Genomic DNA, 22589 nt, shown 5'->3' on the forward strand with positions numbered 1-22589 from the left:
TTCATACTCCAGGGTAAACCACCCCATTGCAACAGAGATGGGGCAGGAGCCACCATGAGAAACTATTGTTCAGGAGAACAAGATTATAGAGCGAGAAGAAGCCCACAGAAAGAAAAAAGGCAAGGCTTCCTGGACCAACCTAGCTATGAAGAAAAAGTTTCTTAAAGAGTAGAAAACAGAATATTTTCTGTAAGAATGTAAGAGTACAGTAGTTTCCAACATTTCCCTTACCGAAAGCCCTGCTCTTTATAAAAGCTATGACATAAATGATGAAGACAAGCACAGCCCAGTATCCCCATAGCTGTGCTGGCAGTAGCATAGAGTAGGTGGCCCCTGGGCCCTGCTGCCGCAGAGCTCAGTCTTAGGTGGAAGCCAGATGTCCTCTGTGGAGAGAGACTAGAGAGGTGTAGGGACATGGGGGAGGGGCAGTCATCAGTCACCCCACATAACATTACCCCTCCCTCTAAGCAAAGGAGTGTTGTTTGATTGTGTAGTGATCCCAGAAAAGATGGGTGTAAGCAAAGAGTCCTTCACCTCAGCCACAGCACAGCTGGGCAACACTACAATGTTCTGAACCAGAACTGGAAGAAAAAAAGAAATAACCGATGGAAAAGAATATTTCCTAGAAACACACATAATCTGGACAAGCTCCTGAGTCAGAGAGAAACAACCCCAGAGTCACTCTTGCTTCATTTCAAGTGTCTCCAACTTTGCCAGATTCTCTTCCACCGAGCACACTGCAGCCATGGAGGAACACGGCTGTAGGCATGGAAATGACACTCTGTTTATACACAGTTAGTTGTGTGTAACGCCCTCGTTGATAAATATGTTTTTAAACAACCCCTTCAGTCTTTAGAGCCTGAAAGCTTTCCAGACACTGAAGCTAAAGTCCAGAGCTGTTTATTTATTCAGTCGGAGAGAGCCAGGATTCAGAGGCAGGAGACAGGGGATTGCTAAATCAGAGTGCAGGGGGAAGAGGGGGTATGTTGTCATGACAGTCTACTAAAAGGTGAGTGCATATTTGGGTAAGAAGGTTGGAAATAATCTTTATTTGTGCAAGTGATATGTGAATACATAGTATTAAAATTATTTTAAGAATCATATATTATAAATGAACCTAAGGCCACTTCCCAAAACACATGTCTCCTCTGCAATGGTGACTGTGGTTTCCCTCTCTGACATACTCTCCAATATTACAAAGATGCACACACACACACACACACACAGAGAGAGAGAGAGAGAGAGAGAGAGAGAGAGAGAGAGAGAGAGCTCACAGAACTGGTTGGTTGGCTGGGAAGACAGCTCAGTTGGTAGAGTGCCTGCCATGTATGGACCTGAGTCTGGAATCCAGTGATGGAATTTAAAGCAAAAAGCTGGGGGTACTGGCACACACTTGTGATTCCAGCTCGTGCCCCCCCCCCCGAGAGACAAGACAGGATAATCTCAGGGTTCACAGGACAGTCATCCTAGCCTAATCAATGAGTCCTGGGTTGCAATGAGAGACTGTCTTCAAAACACAAAGACGATAGTTCCTAAGGAGCAATGGCTGACATGGACTTCTGGCTGCCACAAGCCTGAGCACACATGTGGACCCACCAAGCACACATGAGCACACACGTGTACCCACACACCAAGAAATCCACAGTTTCCCAGTGTGCATGATCTGGTACAGAGAATCAACAGGATCTCTTCAAGTTCTAGTCATGCAGATACTATAACCAATATCTTGGAATACTAATCATTGTAGGTCGCTTCTCCTGGCAATCCCACACAGAACTCAGAGAAACCTATGGAAGCCAGGCAGATGGCAGACACCAGGAGCAGCACGAACAGCAGCAGATGCCTGTTCCTTTAATGCAACGTGAGGGTGGCAACTGGAGAAGGTGTGGGCTACGGCAAACCAGAGAGTGATATCAACCTCCTTGGCATAGAGCAGGCCAGCAGCTACTTGTCGAATTGCAACCATTTTTACAGCAGAAAAAAAAAAACACAACAAGTAATATTTTGACCCATCTGGATGTCAGCCTCTCTGGGTCCTGACTCTCTCTCTACTTCCTGACTGCAGAGGTAGCCAGCTACGACATGCTCCCACCACCATGGCTTGGCCACCATGATAGGCTAGCCCCTTCATCTGTGAGCCAAAGCGAAGCCTTCCTTCTCTGCTCCCTTACATTCCTCTGTGTCCAGGATTTTGTTGTTATAGCAACCAGAAGAGTAATGAGCACCATTTTCCTTCATGAAGGTATAATTGACTGTCAAGGTGATTTTCATTCTTCTACTACATTTTGAATGATTTTTCTGGAAATGGAGGGAAGACTCTCACTGAATGATCATTTTTTCATTCCTTGTTCATTTTCTTCTATATCTACACTTTGTTCCTTTGTACAAGGAAAGATGGCTCAACTCTACCTAGAGAGAGAAGCGGGCTCAGGGCTCAGGAAGAAAGAGTTTGAGCGGATGCTAGTGCAGGGCTTGTCATCACCTGTGACCCTGATTTTGAATCAGCGGCTGCAGTACAACACACTGGCAGGGCTGAGGATGGGAGGGACAGCTCCTGTCAAAGGAAGTCAAAGAATAGCCCTCTGTCCTCTCCTTTTCTTCCCCAGGATGGCATGCTTAGCTAGTCCCCATCTCCACCAACCTCCATATGGACTTAAACTGAGCATGGCACATGGGGGTGATGAATATGAAGTTATCTCCCCCCTGGAAGAATGAAAATTAATTCTTAATTCTTAGAGTCTCTACTTGAGAGAGGGGAACAGTTTTTGGGAATGGCCTGTTCAGATGGAAACCCAGGAATACCCACTGTGCTTCCCTTGCTGTGCTTAAACAGGATGCTCCGAAGACGGTCCATCTACCTTGAAGATGAAATCAGCCATCAGGGGTCCCGCAATCTTGAAGGTTTGTCTGTCCGCACCCTTCTGAAACTCAATTGTCGTGTTTTCTACAATGAAAACCCCAGGACTGTTGAAGCTGTGTTCTCCTCTGCTTCCTTGAAGTGTTTTTGACTCAATAACTGAAAATTTGAAAATAAAATGTAAATGTGGGAACTACCCTAAAGACATTTGATTTTAAACGACACAATGGCTAAGTGCAGCACCAGTGGGTACAAATACAACAGATATAGTGCTGTCTCCTCACCTGATGGACACTGATTGATATTGGCAGAACAGACATGTGAGGCTTTGCGGTGCTAACAAGGGCTTTTACTCCAAATCTACTCGAGTTCTCAGAACCATTTCCAATACAGAATAAAGAGGAATATTTTCTTAGTTTATGCTTTTTCATGATGTACCTAATATCACAGACTGAGTGAAGCTAAGTCTTTTATTACTCATTCAGAAAAAAGAATCTCAATTTTGATTTAAAATATTATTTCTTTTTAAGTAGGTATAAATTCACAGAAATTAGCACAGAGAAGCCTTATGCAGTCTTCTCTTCTCTTGTCCATGGGCTGTGAATCTACAGCACCAGAGCCAACCGGGAATTGATGCTAAGATGTGTACTTTATTAAAGCAACTGTTGCTTTGCCACGATGCCGAAGAACAACTTTCCACATTTCCCAGGACCTCGGCAAGGAGTGTGTAGGAATCTAGAGAGTGGTCTGGAGCAAAGGAAAACCAGTTGCCAAGACATTCATCCACTAAGTCACAGGGTAGAGTTTATTTCCATTGGTTTGATTTGGGTACCTGGAAGAGCTACAGAAGCAAATGCTTTAGTTCTGAGTTCCCATAGAGTCCTCTGTGGCATCTAAAGCAGGTAGCTGGTGGGAGACCCCAAGCGTCTATGATCATCCCACCACCATTAAGAAAGTGAATATGCATCTGTGTTCTATTGTCTACTGCCCAAGTAGTTTCTCCCTTCCTGCCTTCTTAGTGAGGAGAGAGAAGTGAGCAAGTAGGACCAGCAGCCTCTCACAGTGGAAAGTGCCGTTATGACCCAATACCTTCTTCTATACCCATATCTTTGTAACTTGTTTATAATTATACACTTGCATGCAGGAGTCCATGAAAATCAGAGAACATCAGCTCCCTTGGAACTGGAGTTACAGGCGAGTGAGAGATGCAGCGAGGGTGCTGAACTGAACCCAGGTCTTCTGAAAGAATGCCTGTGGACCCATCTCTCCAGCCCCTGAAAGGGCAACTTTAAATATTTTAATGTGTACTTAAGAAAAAAAGGTGGCTTTAAAGATAATGAATGCTGTGGCTGTCTCTGACAAAAGAATTTACACTGTTGCTCTTTTGGAAAGAGGCAAACCCAGGTGAACGAGAGATTTGTTTAGAACAGTGTTTCTCAACCTGTGTGTTGCGACCCCTTTGGGGGTCAAATGATCTTTTCACAGGGTTCACCTAAAACCTCAGATATTTACATTATGATTCATAACAGTATAAAAAACTTCATAACACAATTATAGTTATAAAATAGCAATGAAAAAATGTTATGGTTGGGGGTCACCACAACATGGGGGACTGTATCAAAGGGTGGCAGCATTAGGAAGGTTGAGAGCCACTGTTTTGACTGTAGAGGTTAGGAAAACATTCTTAGGTGGCTGTGCATGAGAACTTACAGCTAGCCCTTACACTAAATGTGTGACCACAGCAAATGCATGTCGGTTAGCTGCCGGTACCTGCTCAGCATTGCTTTCCTTGGGTTATTATGTATAGCGCCATAGGTCTAGTCGAGCTCAGAAGACAGAACATGGAAGAAAATTGTATCTTGGCAGTTGGTGGAGGTTCCAGCCTATGACAAATTGCTCCTTTAGGTTATGGTTATTAGAACTTTATGGCTATTAATAATTTTATGATTATTAGAGTTTACTAATACTTTGAACTTTAAAGATTTTTTTTAAAGTGTGTGTCCACTACGTGAGTACAGTTCTCACAGTGGCAAGAAGAGGGCAGTGGATATATGTATGCCCTGGAGCTGGACTTGCATGCAGACGTGAGCCACCATGTGGGTGATGGGAACCAAACTTCCCATGCAAAAGTAGTCAGTACTCTTGAACACTGAGCCATCTTTCCAGGCTTTTACTATTTTTTAAAATTACATTTACTTATTTGTGTGTGTGTGTGCCACCACATTAGTGGTGGCTCTTTTGCCCTATCACATAGCTCCGGGGGATTGAACTCAGGTAGCCAGACCTGGCAGCAAGTGCCTTCAGCTGCTGAGCCACCTCACCAGCTGAGCCAAACATAGTTAAAGCCATAGTTTTGCTATAATTACATTTGCTACAATTACAAAAACAATTACACTGCTTTTGCAGGGACTTTCTTATTGCTTCCATTTGGGGAGGAACGCATGACTGGAAAATCTAGGGCTGTGTGTTCCCTACAGTAATGTGGCTAGGATTAGAACATATTAGAAATTCAGGATCTAAAGAGCTCTAGGCAGATTGTGAGATGGACATTCTATAATTAAATTCCGTCCCACAACAAAGGGACTTGAAACTAATGGCACCAAGCATTCTCAGTTTTCAATCCTGCAGCCACTTGGAAGGTTACAGTTAATATGGACCTTTAAAGCGTGATTTAATAGTGAAAAAATAAGCTTGATTTCAGAAAGAAAGCTTTTTAGAAAAAAATGGTTACATAAAACAAGAAAACAAAACCCCTTCTGTACTGTAAAATTCAGACATGTAAACTAAATCCTTTGCAAGGCAGCCAGTGGAGAAGGGTGGTTTTCAGAAAGGCTTCCAGAGCCGCCTGCGGGGCTGCTCAGAAGAGGAAAAACTCCAAGCAATAGATCTGTCACTTGGAGAAGTGGGGGAACTTCTGAACTCTGAACTCCAGGAGAGTGCCAGTCTCCAACACAAAGCCAGGCTTCATCCACCAGCACACGCTTGTGAAAGTGAGGCTTCCCCAGGGCACTGCCTGTACTTATTCTGTTTACTGCTTGTGTGTTCTGTTTTTATAACTTAAAAAGTCCCTTAAATCTGGACATGGTGGCTGACACTGGCAAACCCAGGCCTCAGGACACTGAGGCAGGAAGTTTAGCACAAGTTCAAAGCCAGCCTCAGGTACATGATGAGTTCCAGGACCACAGTGCAAGACCTTCTCTCAAAACAACACGACAGCCTTCCAAAAATGAACTTGGGGAACCGCCTTCAGCTTCGTTAGGACAACACATTAAACCAATTGTCCTGGGCCAGTCTGGGCTATGTGAGACTCTGTCTCAAAATAATCCCTCAAATCATGCAGTTTACATAAATAAATAATAAACAATTGTTCATTTCTAGCTAACATGTAGAGCCCATCCAGTTTCTTTCTTTCTTTGTGGTCTGTTTGCCAGGAAATAATCCATCTATTTTTCATCTCTGTAGCTGTCTTTGTCTAGGTATTTTAGGTAACATGGGGCTTTTTGTAGCTGGCATCTTTCACTGGGTCAATATTTTCAAAGATCATCCATAATGTAGCACCCATCAGAATTCCTTCCCCCCCTTTTTTTGTTTGTACTTTTGTTTTTCGAGACAGGGTTTCTCTGTGTAGCCCTGGCTGTCCTGGAACTCACTTTGTAGACCAGGCTGGCCTTGAACTCAGAAATCTGCCTGCCTCTGCCTCCCGAGTGCTGGGATTAAAGGTGTGCCTTTAGTATTCCACATATCCTGATTATGTTATTGTTAGTTTAACTATTGATAGATATCTCTGCTATTTTCATTTGAAGGCTAGCAGGAATAATGGATAAAGGATATTTATATATATTTATATAAATTTATATAAATATATTTATATAAATAAAGGATATTTAGCATTTTCCCTATTTGTTATTTATTGATGTAACTATATATGAAGTAAGGAGATTCTTTTGAGACAGAGTCTCACATAGTCCGACTGTCCTGGAACCTGCAGCGAAGGCAAGACTGGCTTGAACACCCAATCTTCCTGACTCCATCTCCTACGTGCTTAGGGATTACAGGCATGCACCACCATGCCTGATGCTTTTATGATCTTTAGTTCAAATGATATCTCACAATTTTATACTGAGATGAGTCATGGAATTTAATGAGAATGATTTTTGCTAGTTTCTAGATGTTACATTTGAATTTACAAGGAGGAAAAACTGACCCCACAGAGTACTAAAGATTTTCAAACCATTTAGAAAACAGATCTCTAAAACATTTTGATACTGCATTTCAAAGAAAGTCTTGTGTCACTAATGCAAATCATAAGGGGTAGAGAACTTCTCCCCCTCCAGAGTTAAGTATGGTGTGATGGCTCAGGCAGTAAACTGCCTGTCACACAAGCATAAGGACCTGAGTTGGACCCCATAAAAAAAATTTAAAAAACAAAACAGATGCAGCAGCAAGTGCCTGCAATCCCAGCACTGACAAGGCAGAGAGGCAGATCTGTGGGGCTTGCTGGCCAACCAGGCAGCCATCTGATGATCTTCAGGTTTAGTGAGGGATCTTGTCTCAAGGAGTAAGGGGCAGAGTGATTAAGGAAGATACCTGATATCCACCTCTGGATTCAACATGCACTTGCACTCCTGTGCACATGTGTTCATGCACACACACACACACACACACACACACACGTACAAACACATATACACACATACAAATATGCACATGTGCACACATACATATGTACACATATACACACATTACACATACACACATATACACACATACAAAAATACCCATATATATCATTACACACACATATGCTCACATACAAACATACACACATGCATACATACAAACATGCACATATGCCCACACACATATATGCACACATATACACATACTCAGATATATGCATATAGTCACACATACACACATACACAGCCATACACACATTCACACACATACATATACAAACATACACACATACACACACATACAAACACACCCATACACAAATATACACATATGCATATACACACATATACATATACATAAACATACAAACATATACATACACACATACATACACATTCATACATACACACATGTGCACACCCACACACCCACCCACACATTATCAAAAATGTGAGACACTTCTGGCCCTGAGAAATTCTTATGGTTTTAAAAAAGAAATCTATAGTGGTGGTCTAGAAAAAAACTCAACTGCAGAGTATTTGACTTAGCCACCTTAACTGTGTGTGGCTTCTTGGTAGTGTCTACTGTTCTGGATGTGCAGAGCTAACCAAATTCAACCAATCAGGGTAGAGAGAGGGCTCATGGTTAAGAGAATGCACAGCTCTTGCTAAGGACCCGAGTTCCATTCCCAGAAGCCCTGTTGGGCAGCTCACAACTGCCTGCAAGTCCTGCTCCAGGGGCTTGGATGCCGCTGGCCCCCCTAGGAACTCATGTACACACCACCTACACATGCACAGAATGTAAAGCAATAAAAATAAGCCTCTAAACCCTGTAAACTTTTTCAACCTCGCAGCCCAGTCTGACTGAGACCTACTGTCTTCTGTATACAACTAAGGAAGTATGCCTGAGGCTACAAGGGTACCTTGGCACAGAGCAAGAAAACCATGACACCTCCAGCTTCTGTAGACCCTAGGCAACAACTCCAAGGTAATGTCACCTGACATTGGCAAAGAAACAACTCCCTTGCCCTTTGATAGGTACTCTCTGTAGCCCACAAAACCTTCACTAGCTCTCACTGACACCTGGGCTGGAAGCCATAATATATCAGCAGCAAAGCTTATCCTTCCAGGTCAAAGGTCAATATTTCATTTGTTTTTTCTTTTAGTCCCAAACTTCAGAAGATCCTTTAATCCTTGTACAGATATTTGACATACGATTTGATTTTCTCTTTAATGAGGACATTAAGCTCAAATTGGTATCCTTTTCACCCATAGTTCATAATTCATGAACTCATAATTCATGCATGCTCACGCACGTGTGCCCACATGGACACTCTCTCTCTCTCTCTCTCTCTCTCACACACACACACACACACACACACACACACATTAAAGAAAAAGAGTTGGGGGTGAGGGAGAACATCTGGGAGGGGCTGGATGTATAAAAGAGAGGGAGGGATGAAGTGATAAAATTCCATTTCAATTCAAAGTGTATTTAAAACAGTTCCTACAGCATACTGTATATTCCTGGACTCTGAGTATGGTGGACAGAAATCCCTACCATGAACTAATAAAGGGGATTTTCATTTGTTTGTCTGACGTTGCTTTCAGGGAATTGTGTAACATGCTAAGGTGAAATTCTACTTACAGATCAGGGCAGGTCCTTTCACCATAATCCTCACACTTCGACTGCCCAAGGGAACGGCAATCACATTTTCTTCCTCTAGAAAAGAACGCAAGACAAACGTAATGAAAGCTGGAGTGCTGAAGAAAGACCGAGGCATGTGAGCACGTGGGTTAAAACCACAGCAGTTGCTCTTAGAAACAGCTAGATGAGCAGTGGTTCTGCTTCTGGGTGGATGCCCGTGAGAACGGGGAGCAGGGACTCACACGGGTATTTACACATCCACACTCTCAGCAGCACTGTCATGGTAGCCAGCAAGTGGCATCCACACAACCGCACCTATGCTGTCCCTGCAGGTAAGGCATTCTGACACAAGCTCTCATGGGCCAACCAGGGAGAAACTGTACCAAGTGAAATCGACTGTAGAAGGACACAGAGCCAAGTTCACACAAACACAAAGTAGGACCATTATCACTCAGGTGTTGGGAGAAGAGGGAAATAAAGAGGTTTTGCTAAGTGGGTGGAGAACTTGTGTTGTAAAAGTAATAGGACGTTCTAGAGATAGGTAATGATGATGGCTTCCCTGAACCCCATGCTTAAAAACGACTAAGACAGTGGTGATGGTGGTTTTGAGGGATGGTTCAATCATAGGAAAAGGATTGTCTCTCAAGTGTGAGGACCTAGGTTCAATCCTCAACACTCACATAAAAATACCAGGTATGGTATGGTAGGACATGCTCATAATCCCAGAGCTGGGGAGGCAGGAATGGGAGGCTGCCTGGGGCTCAGTGGTTAGGTAGTATAACCTAATTGGTGAGCTCTGGATCAATGAGAGACTGCCTCAAAAGAGGTATATGGCACTTGAAGTCTCTACATGCCTATGCACACATGTGCATGTAGCCATATATATATATATATGTATATGTATATGTATATGTATATGTATATGTATATGTATATGTATATGTATATGTATATATCTGTATATGCAAAATATTACTTATGATATAATCTCATAATCTTATACTAGAAATATGTTTTTCAGTATTGTGTGTAAGTCACAGCAATACATACAATACTATTACATGCATATGCTATCCTAGATTATGTATGAATGGGAAGACAAAGAGTGTACCCATAAGAGTGTGAGGCAGAGGATTGTGTGGCTGCTCACTAGTGAGTAACAGCAAGGCCCTTCAGTCCCACCGTCCTTCAGATGTGAAGGGGAGCCCCCACTGAGCCACTGGTGACAGTCATCTCAGAGAGAGCCTGAAAGCTAGGGAGTAGAGAATATGATTCATACATTCTGAATTTTCTGTAATAAAATGTGCTTTTAAAATAATACACAGTATGATATACACTTTTACTTAAACTTGAAATTTAAATTGGGAAGACTAAAGCTGAAATAACTGTTAATAGCAAAAAAAAAAAAAGTGAGGGTGAAAGACTTTTGCTATGAGGGTTTTTGAAAACCCATAAGCAAACAGTTCTGTTCCAGATGACAGAAAGAATGTTGGCTTTTAGGGACGCGTTCAGGATCAACATAACTCTGAAACCCTCACTAAAAAGAGGCAGCCTGAAAAACAGATGCATATGAGCCCATTTGATAAAGGTTATAGATAAAAATACTGAATAATAGAAAACAAATTGGTTCTGAACTCTCTCAAAAGAACAAAAGAAATGATGTTCTCAAGTGAATGGTTGATTCAGGACTGGGAGATTTATGTATTAATTGGGAAACCAGAGGATCAAAGGCTTGGTTTTGATCATACCTATAGATAAAAAGCATTTACTAAAAATTAGCATACGTTGCTTATTCCAGTCTTATTAACACCAGGAATAGAAGAATCATCCTTAATTTGATAAAGAGCATTAGAGGCCATGAGCAGACTCAATGCTGATCCACTAAAGTTGTTCCTGTGAGGAAAAAGCAAACATCATCATCACCATAATTTTTCCTGTAGGTTCTTGACCATGGAATTTGAAAATAATAGCACATGCAAATATATTCTGGGGAAAAAAAACTTGAAATATTGCAGTTATAAAAGAAAAAACTATGTCCAAGGGGTATTTTGACAGTACACAAAATGCTTTAGAAATTTGTTATCTAATTATATATTTAAATGTATTTATGTATTTTAATGCTATTTGATATGTATTATGCAAATATAGCACGTATTATGTTAATGCCTGGCATTATGCATTGGTATAAGCACACACAAACCTAACATAAGCTAACCCAGTAGCAGTGAGCCTGCTGGCCATCAAGCTGTGCCTGCAGACACCACTACCCACTACAAAAGAGAGGCTTTTTAGAGGGCCAATTTCAGTTTGAATCAGAAAATAAACGCTATACCATCACAGCACAGCAATATCTTTCAGAGAACTCAAGGAAGCTCTTGTAGGCAAGCTCTGGAGTTGGGTTGAAAGGAATTGGAGTTAACACGAAGGATTCACAGGTAGGCAATAACATTGGCAATCTGAACATTAGGAAGAATGACAATTACAGTAAAGTTAGTCATGCAAAATACACTGAAAGCCGCAAGGCCAAATAATGCTGGAAAAAATCCAGTTCCCACATGTAGAGGATGCTGGGAAGCAGTTTACGGTTCTAACGTTGGCAAAGAGAGAAAAGGGCAACGCATGTGTTGGGCCTTTCCATACAAACCACATGGCAGGGGAGCCAGATGCCTGATTGAAAGTGGGTGCCTTTCTCACAGGAAGTGTGTGGGCTCCTAAGTGAGAGTAGGTGGGATGCGATCATATGACAGAGCTTCAGTAACTACCAGTCACAAGACAGAGGATTCGCACAGCGACCTTCCTGGCATGATTCAGTAGGAACTACAGGCGTGAGCTCTAAGGTACTCTTTTCGGCAGACCTGAGTTGAGCATAGGGAGATCTTCAGATGGAGTCGTCTGTTTCACAAAAATAGGATACAAAACAAAGGGAGCACAGGCTATGTGGTGCCAGTGTTGAAAAGCAATGTGAAGAACCGAGACAAGAAAATACGTGACGAGTTTCTTCAACAAGCAACTGTCAAGAGGAAAGGAGAACAGAGCGAGTGCTTACTCCTTAAAAGGTTGCAAAGAAGCCAGACAGTGTAATGCACACCTTTTAATCTCAGCACTAGGGGACAAAGAGGCAAGTGGATCTCTGTGAGCTCAAGGTCAGCCTGGTCTACAGAGCAAGGTCCAGGACAGGCAGGCCAACCCAGTGAGATCCTGTCTCAAAAAACAAAAACCAAACCAAACCAAACCAAAACAAAACAAAACAAAACAAAACAAAAGGTTCCAAAGAGACTGAAGGAAACTCCTGGCCTTGTTTGACAACTAATTTGAAGAAATAAAACAACAACAACAAAGCAAACAAACAACAAGTAAGGATTTCTGAAAGCAAATGCGATTATGAGTAAAAATTGTAGCCACCAGCATTTCCAAAGCTCTGGAAATTAACCCAGGGCTTCCAAAAGTCTGGGCAGTAATTGCTCTAAGAGAACATGGGGTAAGAAAAGGACAGACTATGGGATATCAACTTGTTTATTTCTATCTTCCTGTCTTCTACCCCCACAGGAACCTTAAAAAAAAAAGAAAAAGACAGAAAGCTCATAACCTCATAACCCTGGTGAAGGCCACCAACTTGCTAGACTCTGCAGGAGTGGAAATGGGCTTGGAGCGCCCAAAAGTCCAATTCCCAGTGGCTATTACTTTGCTTGTGTGGTTGTTTCCTGGAAGAGCCCACTCACTAAACTGCCTGAATCTGACCCTGAGCTTGCCCAGGGCAAATAGCCTCCTCATAGGAGTTTAACCAAAACAATCAGAAGACTTTGTTTAATGTCAAGGCTACATGAAGTCTTCAGCAACTATCAAAAACCTTCTGTGGAAGAGCTGGGAAACCACATGCAGAACACTCCTGGGAGTGGGTGGTTGTAAATATGTATGGCTGTGTGCTTACAGAGAAAGACCGACAAAGACCTTGAGCTCTGTCTCTTTATGCTGAGGCAGAGTGTGTTGATGAGAAAAAAACTGCCAGCTACCTGGTTGCTTGTTGGAAATATATCCCAACATAGACACACACACACACACACACACACCACAGGCATATACACTCAAACACACATATACCCATACATACATGCACACACTCACACACACACCAAACAGAGACACAAACACTCACACAAACATTCACGCATGTGCACATACACTCACATACACACACTAACACATACATATACAAATACATGTATATGTGCACACACTCCCATACAAGCACACATATGTACACATGTATATACAATTTCAAAGTATATCACAATAGAGAAAATAATCAGACACATCTAGAACATTGAACATTTTGTAAGACAACTCAAATGAACTCTTCAATCCCCTAGAAAATATTTTCTGCATAAAAAGAATAAGAGATTTTAAAAGCTAAATACAGTGAAGGAAAAGACTGGTCCATGAGTTAAAATGTGATATGTGCAGCTTAGTTTCTGCAGGTCAGCTGAGTGGATAATAAATAAATGGATAATAAGTAGATAAATGAGGCATCAGTGCAAACACAGCATAAATATTGAACCCAGGTACAAGATCTATAGGAACTAACCATATTAGTTAGAAAAGTCTACTTGTACTGAAAAATTAAGAGAATCAACACATTAAAACTTGACAAATAAAAGCAAGGTATTATTTTTTCCTATTCGTGTGTGTGTGTGTAATATGTGTGAATGTGTATACTCATCTCTGCATGTATAGGGACACACCCCTGTGTGCCTGTGCACATGGAGAGTCAAGGTTGGTATCTGGAATCTTCTTTGAGTCAGGGTCTCTCAATCCAGCCCAAAGCTGGCTAGCTAGTTTGCTCCAGGGATCCCCTTTCTGGCCCTGTGATGATAAAATTATAGATGAGTGACCATACCAACTTGATACTGGCAAGAGGTTTGGGGATCCAAGATCTAGTCTTTTTGGTTGCAGGCAGGGCAAACACTTACGTGCTGAGCTATCTCCCCAGCCCAAGAAGGTTGTTATATCACCTGATTGTGTATGCCCTCCTTGGAAGTACTTGTTATATGGAAATCTCACAATATATCATGCAAATGTTGAACACACATACATAGTAACCCCTGGGATATAGGCAACTATCAACAGTATTCATACTGTTAAAGAACAGACCTGGTTAGGATTGGTGGATGAAAGCAGGCCAACTTTATAATGTAAATTGTTGAAAATATACAACATACTCAACCACTTCACCTCTGCCAAGAAGGGCCCACCAATGTGATAACTGCTTAGTTGCTTAGACTGTGATTGATCACATTGCCTGTTGATCATTTTGGTTTTCTTTGCCAGGATAATCTGGACTTTATATAACAAGCATATAGCAAATCATATGTATTAAAAAGATTTTTTCATTTCTTTTTTAAAAATTTTTAAAATTAATTTATTTTTTACATTCTTTATTCCATCCCCTGCCCCTCCATACACCCTCCGGCTGCTCCACATCCCACACCTCCTCCCCACACCCCTTTCTCCACGTGGATGCCCTCACCCCACAACCCTACCTAACCTCTAAACTCCCTGGGGCCTCCAGTCTCTTGAGGGTTAGGTGCATCATCTCTGAATGAACACAGACCCGGAAGTCCTCTACTGTATGTGTGTTGGGGAGCCTCATAACAGTTGGTGTATGCTGTCTGTTTGGTGGTCCAGTGTTTGAGAGATCTCAGGGGTCCAGATTAGTTGAGACTTCTGGTCCTCCTACAGGATCACCCTTCTCCTCAGCTTCTTTTCACCTTTCCCTAATTCAACAATAGGGGTCAGCTGCTTCTGTCCATTGGTTGGGTGCAAATATCTGCCTCTGACTCTTTCAGCTGCTTGTTGGGTCTTTCTGAGGTAATTCATGATAGGTCCCTTTTCGTGAGTGCTCCATAGCTTCAGTAATAGTGTCAGACCTTGGGACCTCCCCTTGAGCTGGATCCCACTCTGGGCCTGTCGCTGGACCTTCTTTTCCTCAGGCTCCTCTCCATTTCCATCCCTATAATTCTTTCAGACAGGACCAATTATGGGTCAGAAATGTGACTGTAGGATGGCAACCCCCTCCCTCATTTGATGCCCTGTCTTCCTGCTGGAGGTGGGCTCTATAAGTTCCCTCTCCCTACTGTCAGGCATTTCATCTAAGGTCCCTCCCTTTGAGTCCTGAGAGTCTCTTACCTCCCAGGCCTCTGGTGCATTCTCCTATTTCCCCAACCTCCTATTTCCTGAAGTTGCCTGTTTTCATTCTTTCTGCAGGCCCTCAAAGCAATCACAGTGGGGAAGGAGGGAGAGACTTGGGAGGGAAAGTGAATGGGAGGGGAGAGGGGAGAAGAGGGGAGCCTTATCTGGTATTGGGTGAGGGAACAAAAACATTTTTAAAATGTATTTTTGAACATGCAAAACTTTCCTTGAGTTAATAAAGAGCTATTTGAGCAGATCAATTGGATTGAACAGTATCACTACAAATGTAGACTGTAATATCCTTAAGAAGTGTGTGTGTGTGTGTGTGTGTTCCCCACTGCCACAGTTTCATGTGAAACCACAAAGGCCAGAGTCCCTGACACTGTATCTTTGGCAGAGTAAAGCAGAATCCAGGGCTCCCATTGTATTACTCTTAGAGTGGGTTGCAAATATAACAGGAGAGGTTTGGAACTTCTATAAGGAGGCTCTTCTGTCACACTCAATGTCTTTGGATTCTGGGGAAGGTAATTTACACTCTTCAATCCAAGTGCTTCTTCTGCACCAGAATCCTTGGTTTCAGCCACCGATTTGTCTCAGTCTCTGATACATTCAAGCACACAGACACATGGATTAAGGGAACAGAAAAATCAGAATTAAACCCACACTGCCACAGCTGCCTGGGTTTTCCTGTTTGTTTAACAAAAAAATACATTGGTAAAAAGCATCTTCAAGAAATGGTTCTGGGAAAACTGGATGACCACATGTACCTTCTCATACCACATATGCGCGCACACACATACACACACACACACACACATACACACACACACACACACACACACACAATTCCATCCTAGGTATGGATCACTAGGAAACCTGCTGCAGCTGATTCCTGCTCACCCCCAGGGATCCTGCCCCATCAGTGCAGGTCAGAACCAGAGTGCCTGCTTATCTGGCAGCCCACATGCTGCTGAGTATGCTGTACCATATGACCGACCCCACAGGACCTATAGCAAGAACAAAGTCAAGGTCATACTGGGCAGAAGGGGAGGCCTGACACAATCACAAATGCTTTTCAGCAGTGTGTCTTCACTGACTTGTCTGAGTGTCACGGTCTAACTCTGAGGGGTGACCAAGTGTGACCCCTGTGAGGTGGAAGCATTGAGGTGATGGGCAGAAGCCTGAGGTATTCCTGGAGCACCTGGAGGACAGCTTTGAGGTGCCTTTCGGGTGGGGCTGTAAGGAGATTGTTGACGGGTTTCAGAAAAGGCTTTGCATGCTGAGGAGCAGGCTGTAGCAGAGGTTCTGAGCCGTGGGATGACGGATGATGAAAAAGTAGAGACAGCCTATGTAAACAATCTCTCAAACACTTGGCAGCAGAGGTCGGCAAGGATTTGGGCAGGAATAGAGACCGGTGTGTTTAAAAGAATTTTCTTGATGTAGTTGTAAAAGAAATAAATGATGAAAACACGTTTCGTCTATTTTAAACCTCAAATTATGTGATCATATATTTTGATATGCACATATGTACCTTTAGACATGAATATACACACACATATTAAAAATTAGACTTTAAAGATGGGAGAGACCTGATCACACAAAGCCCTGATGGGAAAGGGAGGGAAGATAAAGGAGAGGGGCTGATGGGCGAAGTGAGGTCTCTGAGGAAGCAGAGGGGCTGGAGTCCAGAGCCCAGATGGAGGGATTAATTAACTTTGGAAAGCAAGGCAGCCCTGTGCCTCTGCAGCAGGAGGGGGAGGAGAGGGCGCAGCTGCAGGGTGCGGCCTCTTCTGGTGCTTTCTGTTTTTATTGGGATTTTTTTCAATACTTTTTGGAACCTAGAACATAATCCCTTTTTACTTATTCTATTTACTTATATCTTTTTTTCAGTACTGTAAATTGAACCGAGGGTCTTCTGCATTTGGGGAAAGCATTCTTGCCTATCACTGAGCTATAGCCCCAGTTCCTTTCTTAGTTCTCACTAAGTTATGAGAGCTGACTTTGAACTCATGCTGTATCCAGGACTAGCTTAGAACTTGCAATCCTCCTGCCTTAGCCTCCTAAATACGACAGTTTATTGGACCATGTCATCAGGTCTAGCTTCCCAACTGTGTTTTTATGCTTATGCCATACATAAAGTGCAATTCTTCACATAGGCCTGCATATGCTAGCTTTCTGTCTCTGTAGGGATACCTGTAGTCAGAAAAGCTGTATTTTGGCTCATGGATTTGGAGGTTCCAGCTCATGTTGCTTTTGGATCTGTGTGGAGGTATGTCAGAGTGTTGGATACACAGTGGAATAAGACTTCTCACTCCTGGCAGCTGGGAAGTAGAAAGGGAGAGAAGATCCCAGGGCCTCAGTAATCCTTTCAATAGCAGGACCCAGTATGAGGCATGGTGGTATATCCCTGTAATCTCAGCACTGGAGAATCTAAGGCAGGGTGACTGACACCAGTTTGAGACCAGCCTAGGCTACACAGTAAGATCCTGTCTCAAGAAAGGAAGACAAAAGGAAAAAAAGCAAGACTGAAGACCTCACTCCTAACCTCCTCCCACTAGGCCCCACTTCCTAAAGAGGCCACTATCTCCCAGTAGGTAGAGCCAGAGGCTGGTGACTAAGCCAGGTGTACCCTAAAGGGTGGGGGGAGTTGAGATTCAAACCCTAATACTAAGGTTTGGTAGACTGCTGGTCAGACAGACAGATGTGGTGGCTCTTGATTCACAAATTTTATACCACTGATAGAAAGTATTTGTTTTTGCTCCAAATGCTGTTCCTCTGGTATAAGTCTTGTTCTCCCTGGTTTATTTGTCCTTCCTATAAGAATGGGCAACTTCTAGGCCTTCTGGCAAACTCTCCCTGGGTCTGGAGCTAGTCTAGAGTTGTGGATCAGGTAGGGTAAGGACTAGAATAAGAGCAGGCTCCGAGAGGCCTCTGGGAGCCTCCCACCATGGGTGCATGCTTTTCTAAGGTACCCTCAAATCTCACGCATTCCACTGTGGCAGAATCCACGACCTGTGGCTGCAGTGTGTCCCACCAATCAGAGGCTTCTTCTGTGTTCCACACCATCCTATTGATGGCAAGAGGCCCACATCTGGGAACACTCAGATTTGGAGATGGTGATGGCGGCCAATGGTTCCTGCGGGACAATGATTGTTTTGGAATTCTTCCCAAACCTTCTCATTGAAAATTTGTCCTGTGATATCCTTGATCCTGCCAATGGCAGCACCATCTTCCAGGGCCTTTCTTCTCACTCGTTAGGTGGAATAACTATCATTTTTACTCTACAACAGAGAGGAGCAATGTCAAATAGAGGTTTAAGATCCCAGACTCTGAGCCTGACAATATGGACTGGATCAGCAGCAGCTTGGCCTAAAAGTAGCCTGTGGCCCAGGGACGTTCCTTACCTTCTCTATCTCAAGCTTGCCTGCGAAATGATACTGAGAACATTTGCTCTGAGAAGCTGCCTTCAGTGCTTAGTGAACAATATTTGCAAAAGGCTCATCAAAGAATGTGTGTGTGTGTGTGTGTGTGTGTGTGTTTGTAAGCAAGTGGCTACAAACTCAATCATTCTCTGTGGTGACTGTAAATCAAACATGATGGCATTAGAGGTTAGGAGGAGGCTGAGCACGATGCTAAGGAACTTGAGGTAAACTGCCATTTTGTACGAGTGGAAAGCCATCTCTGAAATGAGGAACACTGTACTTGTTCATGTTTCAGTGACTTGCCCAGGGTCATGGAACTCCTAAGCCAGACATCCAAGGTTTGAACCAAACATCTCTACACTTAGCTCTCCTTCTGAGAGCCTGGCTTACCTTGTACCTCAGTGCGTTCACCATATATGTTCTCCATGGCACCACTATTCGATTTACAATCACCACACCAGATGATTGAGTTTGAAGCCACTGGCTTACACACACACACACACACACACACACACACACACACACACACACACAAACACTGTTCAAACCCAGCTGTTCCGTATTATTATTGTTTTTCAATCTCTAGTTTCATGTAATGAATCATGGCTTTGCTAAGCCGCAAGATACCTAGGAAATAGAGCTCGGTGTGATGGTGCACACATACTATCTCAGCATTATGGAGGTAGAGGCAATAGGGTCAGTCATTCTTAGCTATGTGAGACCTTATTTCAAATAAAAAGGTGTCTAGGAAAATGTTGTCCTCACAATAGTAAGGATTAAATAAGCATCAACTGCAGACCCACCTGGGAGTTGTAATCTATATCAAAATACTTATTTTTACTTAGTAAGTCCAAGTAGAAGTTTGCCAACATTTATATTTTTAATATTTTGGTTTTGTAATATATATTTCATGATAACACAAGGAAAATGTATTCCAGAGACCCTGATATCAACAACTTCACTTTCCTCTGTGTGTGTGTGTCTGCATGTGTTTATTTGTATGCACTTTTGTATGTTTTGTGTGTCAGTGTGATCTTTTTTGCTGGCTGGAGTTTTTGTTAAACACTCTTTTGTTCAGATACTTTCATGTTATTTTTCTTTACCCCTTGTGCTGGTTGGTTTTGTCAGCTTGATAGAAACCTAGACATATCTTGGAAGAGGGAATCTTAATTGAGAAAATGCCTCTACAAGGTTGGCTAGAGGAGAATCTATAGGGCATTTTCCTTCTAAATGATTAATGAGGGCCCAGCTCACTTTGTGTGGTGCCATCACTGAGCAGATGGTCCTGTGTTGTATAAGAAAGCAGGCCCAGCAAGCCATGAGGATCAGGCCAGTACAAAGCATCCATCCATGGCCTTTGTACAAGCTCCTGCTCCAGGTTCCTGCCCTCCCTTCCCTCAGCAGTGGAGTGTGATTTGAGCATTGTAAGATGAAATAAACACTTTCCTCTATGAGTTGCCACAAGTCATGGTGTTTTATCCCAGCAAAAGAAACCCTGAGTTATCCCTCATCCTATTATTTAAATACACACACACATATCCCCACAGTTTGCACACACATGTATGCATCATTCAACAGAATATATGAGTTTATTTTCTTGAAGAAGGGATCTGCACAGAAACTAGTGTTCACAATAGACCCCAAACTACAAACAATATGCTTACCTTTGCATGGGACTAACAGGCATGAAAGTGTTTGTTATCAGAAAGACCATGGTGGCTGGTTACTACTCCGACATAACTGAAATCATTTGGCATGGCTTAGACTAAAGGAAGCACCGTCTGTCACATCATGACAAGCAGAGGCTGACAGCTTTTTAAAACTACAGTAATAAAATCTGTTTGAGCTCAGCTGTCACTCCATGGTGCAGTGGCTGGCAGTGCAGAGAGTCAGGGTGTCATCACCCAGACTCAAAAGCTGCAGGAGGTGTCCAGGCTGAATTCCACAAATGGAGGTAGGTTAGATGAAGGAAGCCAAGGAGCCAAAGCAGGAAAAGGAATAGCAAGAAGCAGAGAGCATCAAAGCGGGTAGGAATACAGCAAGGATCTGATTTGATGAGAGCAACACGCTACAAGCTGGAAATGGATCAGCGCATCCTCGCCCAGCCCACACCCTGAGCCATAAGGCTACATCATGGAAGTCAAGCACTGCTAAGTGCCTGGCCTCTGTGTGCTCTGAACCTGGAGACATGTATTTACTGGCTTACAATGCCTTTACCTCAAAAGATTGAGGCAACCAGTAGTGTGTGTAGTCAGATACGCGATGCTGCTTAGTCCCACGCTAACTGTTCAATGGAGAATACCAGGAAAGAGGTCCGATACGCAATCTCAACTAGAAAAGTTCTGCTCAAATGGTCCATAAAAGTCTACTTGCCTCTTCCTTTCTGCATGAATGTGGCATCTAAGAAATTAAGAGTGGCAAAAACTACTTCGTCAATTGTCTTGACTGAGGCTGATAAGTGTAAGTGTTGCCCAGAGGTATAAAAATCGCCTGGGAAATCTAATGGTATACCCAATCGCCTGATCCACAGATCCTTTGACCCCTCCCCCACCAGGAAATTGTAGGGCAGAGCTCAGGATTCTAAGGTGGGACAAACTGTCTAGGTGATCTTGATTTGAATGCTGGATTAGAAACCATTAAGCTGGGTTCCACCAAGGAGAAATAGGGGCATGTTGGTTGAGGCAGCCTTACCAACCTCTGTTTCTGTTTCTGTTCTAGCCCATCGCTCTACATCTTGGGTACATTTCACCTCACGTTTTCTCAGCTGTCTTTTCAGGATACTTTGGGAGGGTGTCTGAGTACACAGACTGGAAGCCAAACCATTCTAGCTACTCATGAGCTGCAAAACCTAAAACAAAGTACTCCATTTTCTTAAGATTATTTCTCCATTTGTCAAATGCAGCAGCAGCAGCAGTGCCCTGACAACTATTAGCACTAATTAGACCCAGCACTTACATCTGGGTGGCGGATGTCACGTCTCCTGGGTGACACTGGAAGCTGTTGTGGGTTTTCACTTTATTCAGTGTTCCTACGAATTGCTGCTGTGGAGTTGTTGGACCAAGTGGGCTCTTCACATTCGCTCAGGTTAAGACAACACCATTTCACAGAGAACATACCATGGGCCAGGGGCTGAACTAAGTGTGAAGTGGCCTGACACACCAAAACAGGAGCTCAGTATATTAATAAAAAGGTACTGGCAGTGACATGTAGAGTACAAAAGTAACCAAGGAGATTTCAGGACAAAAAAGGTAACTTCACACCAACTCGTTTTTGTGAGGCATATAACCTTCCCTAGGCTCTTGAAATCTTTTCAGGAAAAATTTGGAAAACTATTTCATATAAGATTCTAAGTCTCATTTTTCCAACCCCTATTCAATCCCAAAGTTTATTTTTAAAAACAAGGCATAAGTACCTTTTTTAGAGCCCTAGCCCTAGAAAAGGTCTCAGAACTCCCCTGTGCTAACACTCTGACTGTGAAGATGAAAAAACCAAGGTCTCAGGCAAGGAAGCATCTTGCCTGTGCTCGTAACTGCTGGCAGCCAAGCTGGGATTATGACAATGGCCTTTGGAATCTAGGCAAAGCCTATTGCATAACTCCATCCAGCACCACTGACATCATAGCAGGAAGCAGCACCACGCCTGGCTAAGTGTGTACACTCATTAGTTCCATGTTAATTGACCTCTGATGGTGTGCTTGACACTGGCCCAGCATTAGGAATAAAATGGACATCACAGCATATGTGGCGCTGACTCTTGTAAAGCCTTACTAGTGCGAGATGCAAGCTAAACCCATGGCA

General features: G+C 43.0%; 1 protein-coding gene across 2 annotated transcripts in view; it reads right to left on the bottom strand.

Annotated features, from left to right (window-relative positions):
• Positions 1-22589, bottom strand: part of Adamtsl3 (ADAMTS like 3) — a 282049-nt gene that overhangs the window by 117253 nt on the left and 142207 nt on the right. For both annotated transcript variants that reach the window (XM_021167800.3, XM_029480045.2), the window contains exons 8-9: positions 9185-9259; positions 2859-3016 (exon numbers count right to left, since the gene is read on the bottom strand). In XM_021167800.3, coding sequence (XP_021023459.1) covers positions 2859-3016; positions 9185-9259 — 233 coding nt within the window. The remainder of the gene's footprint in view (positions 1-2858; positions 3017-9184; positions 9260-22589) is intronic.

This window comes from Mus caroli, unplaced genomic scaffold, assembly GCF_978045245.1.
Source record: "Mus caroli unplaced genomic scaffold, Mus_caroli_1 scaffold_8, whole genome shotgun sequence".
Taxonomy (NCBI): domain Eukaryota; kingdom Metazoa; phylum Chordata; class Mammalia; order Rodentia; family Muridae; genus Mus; species Mus caroli.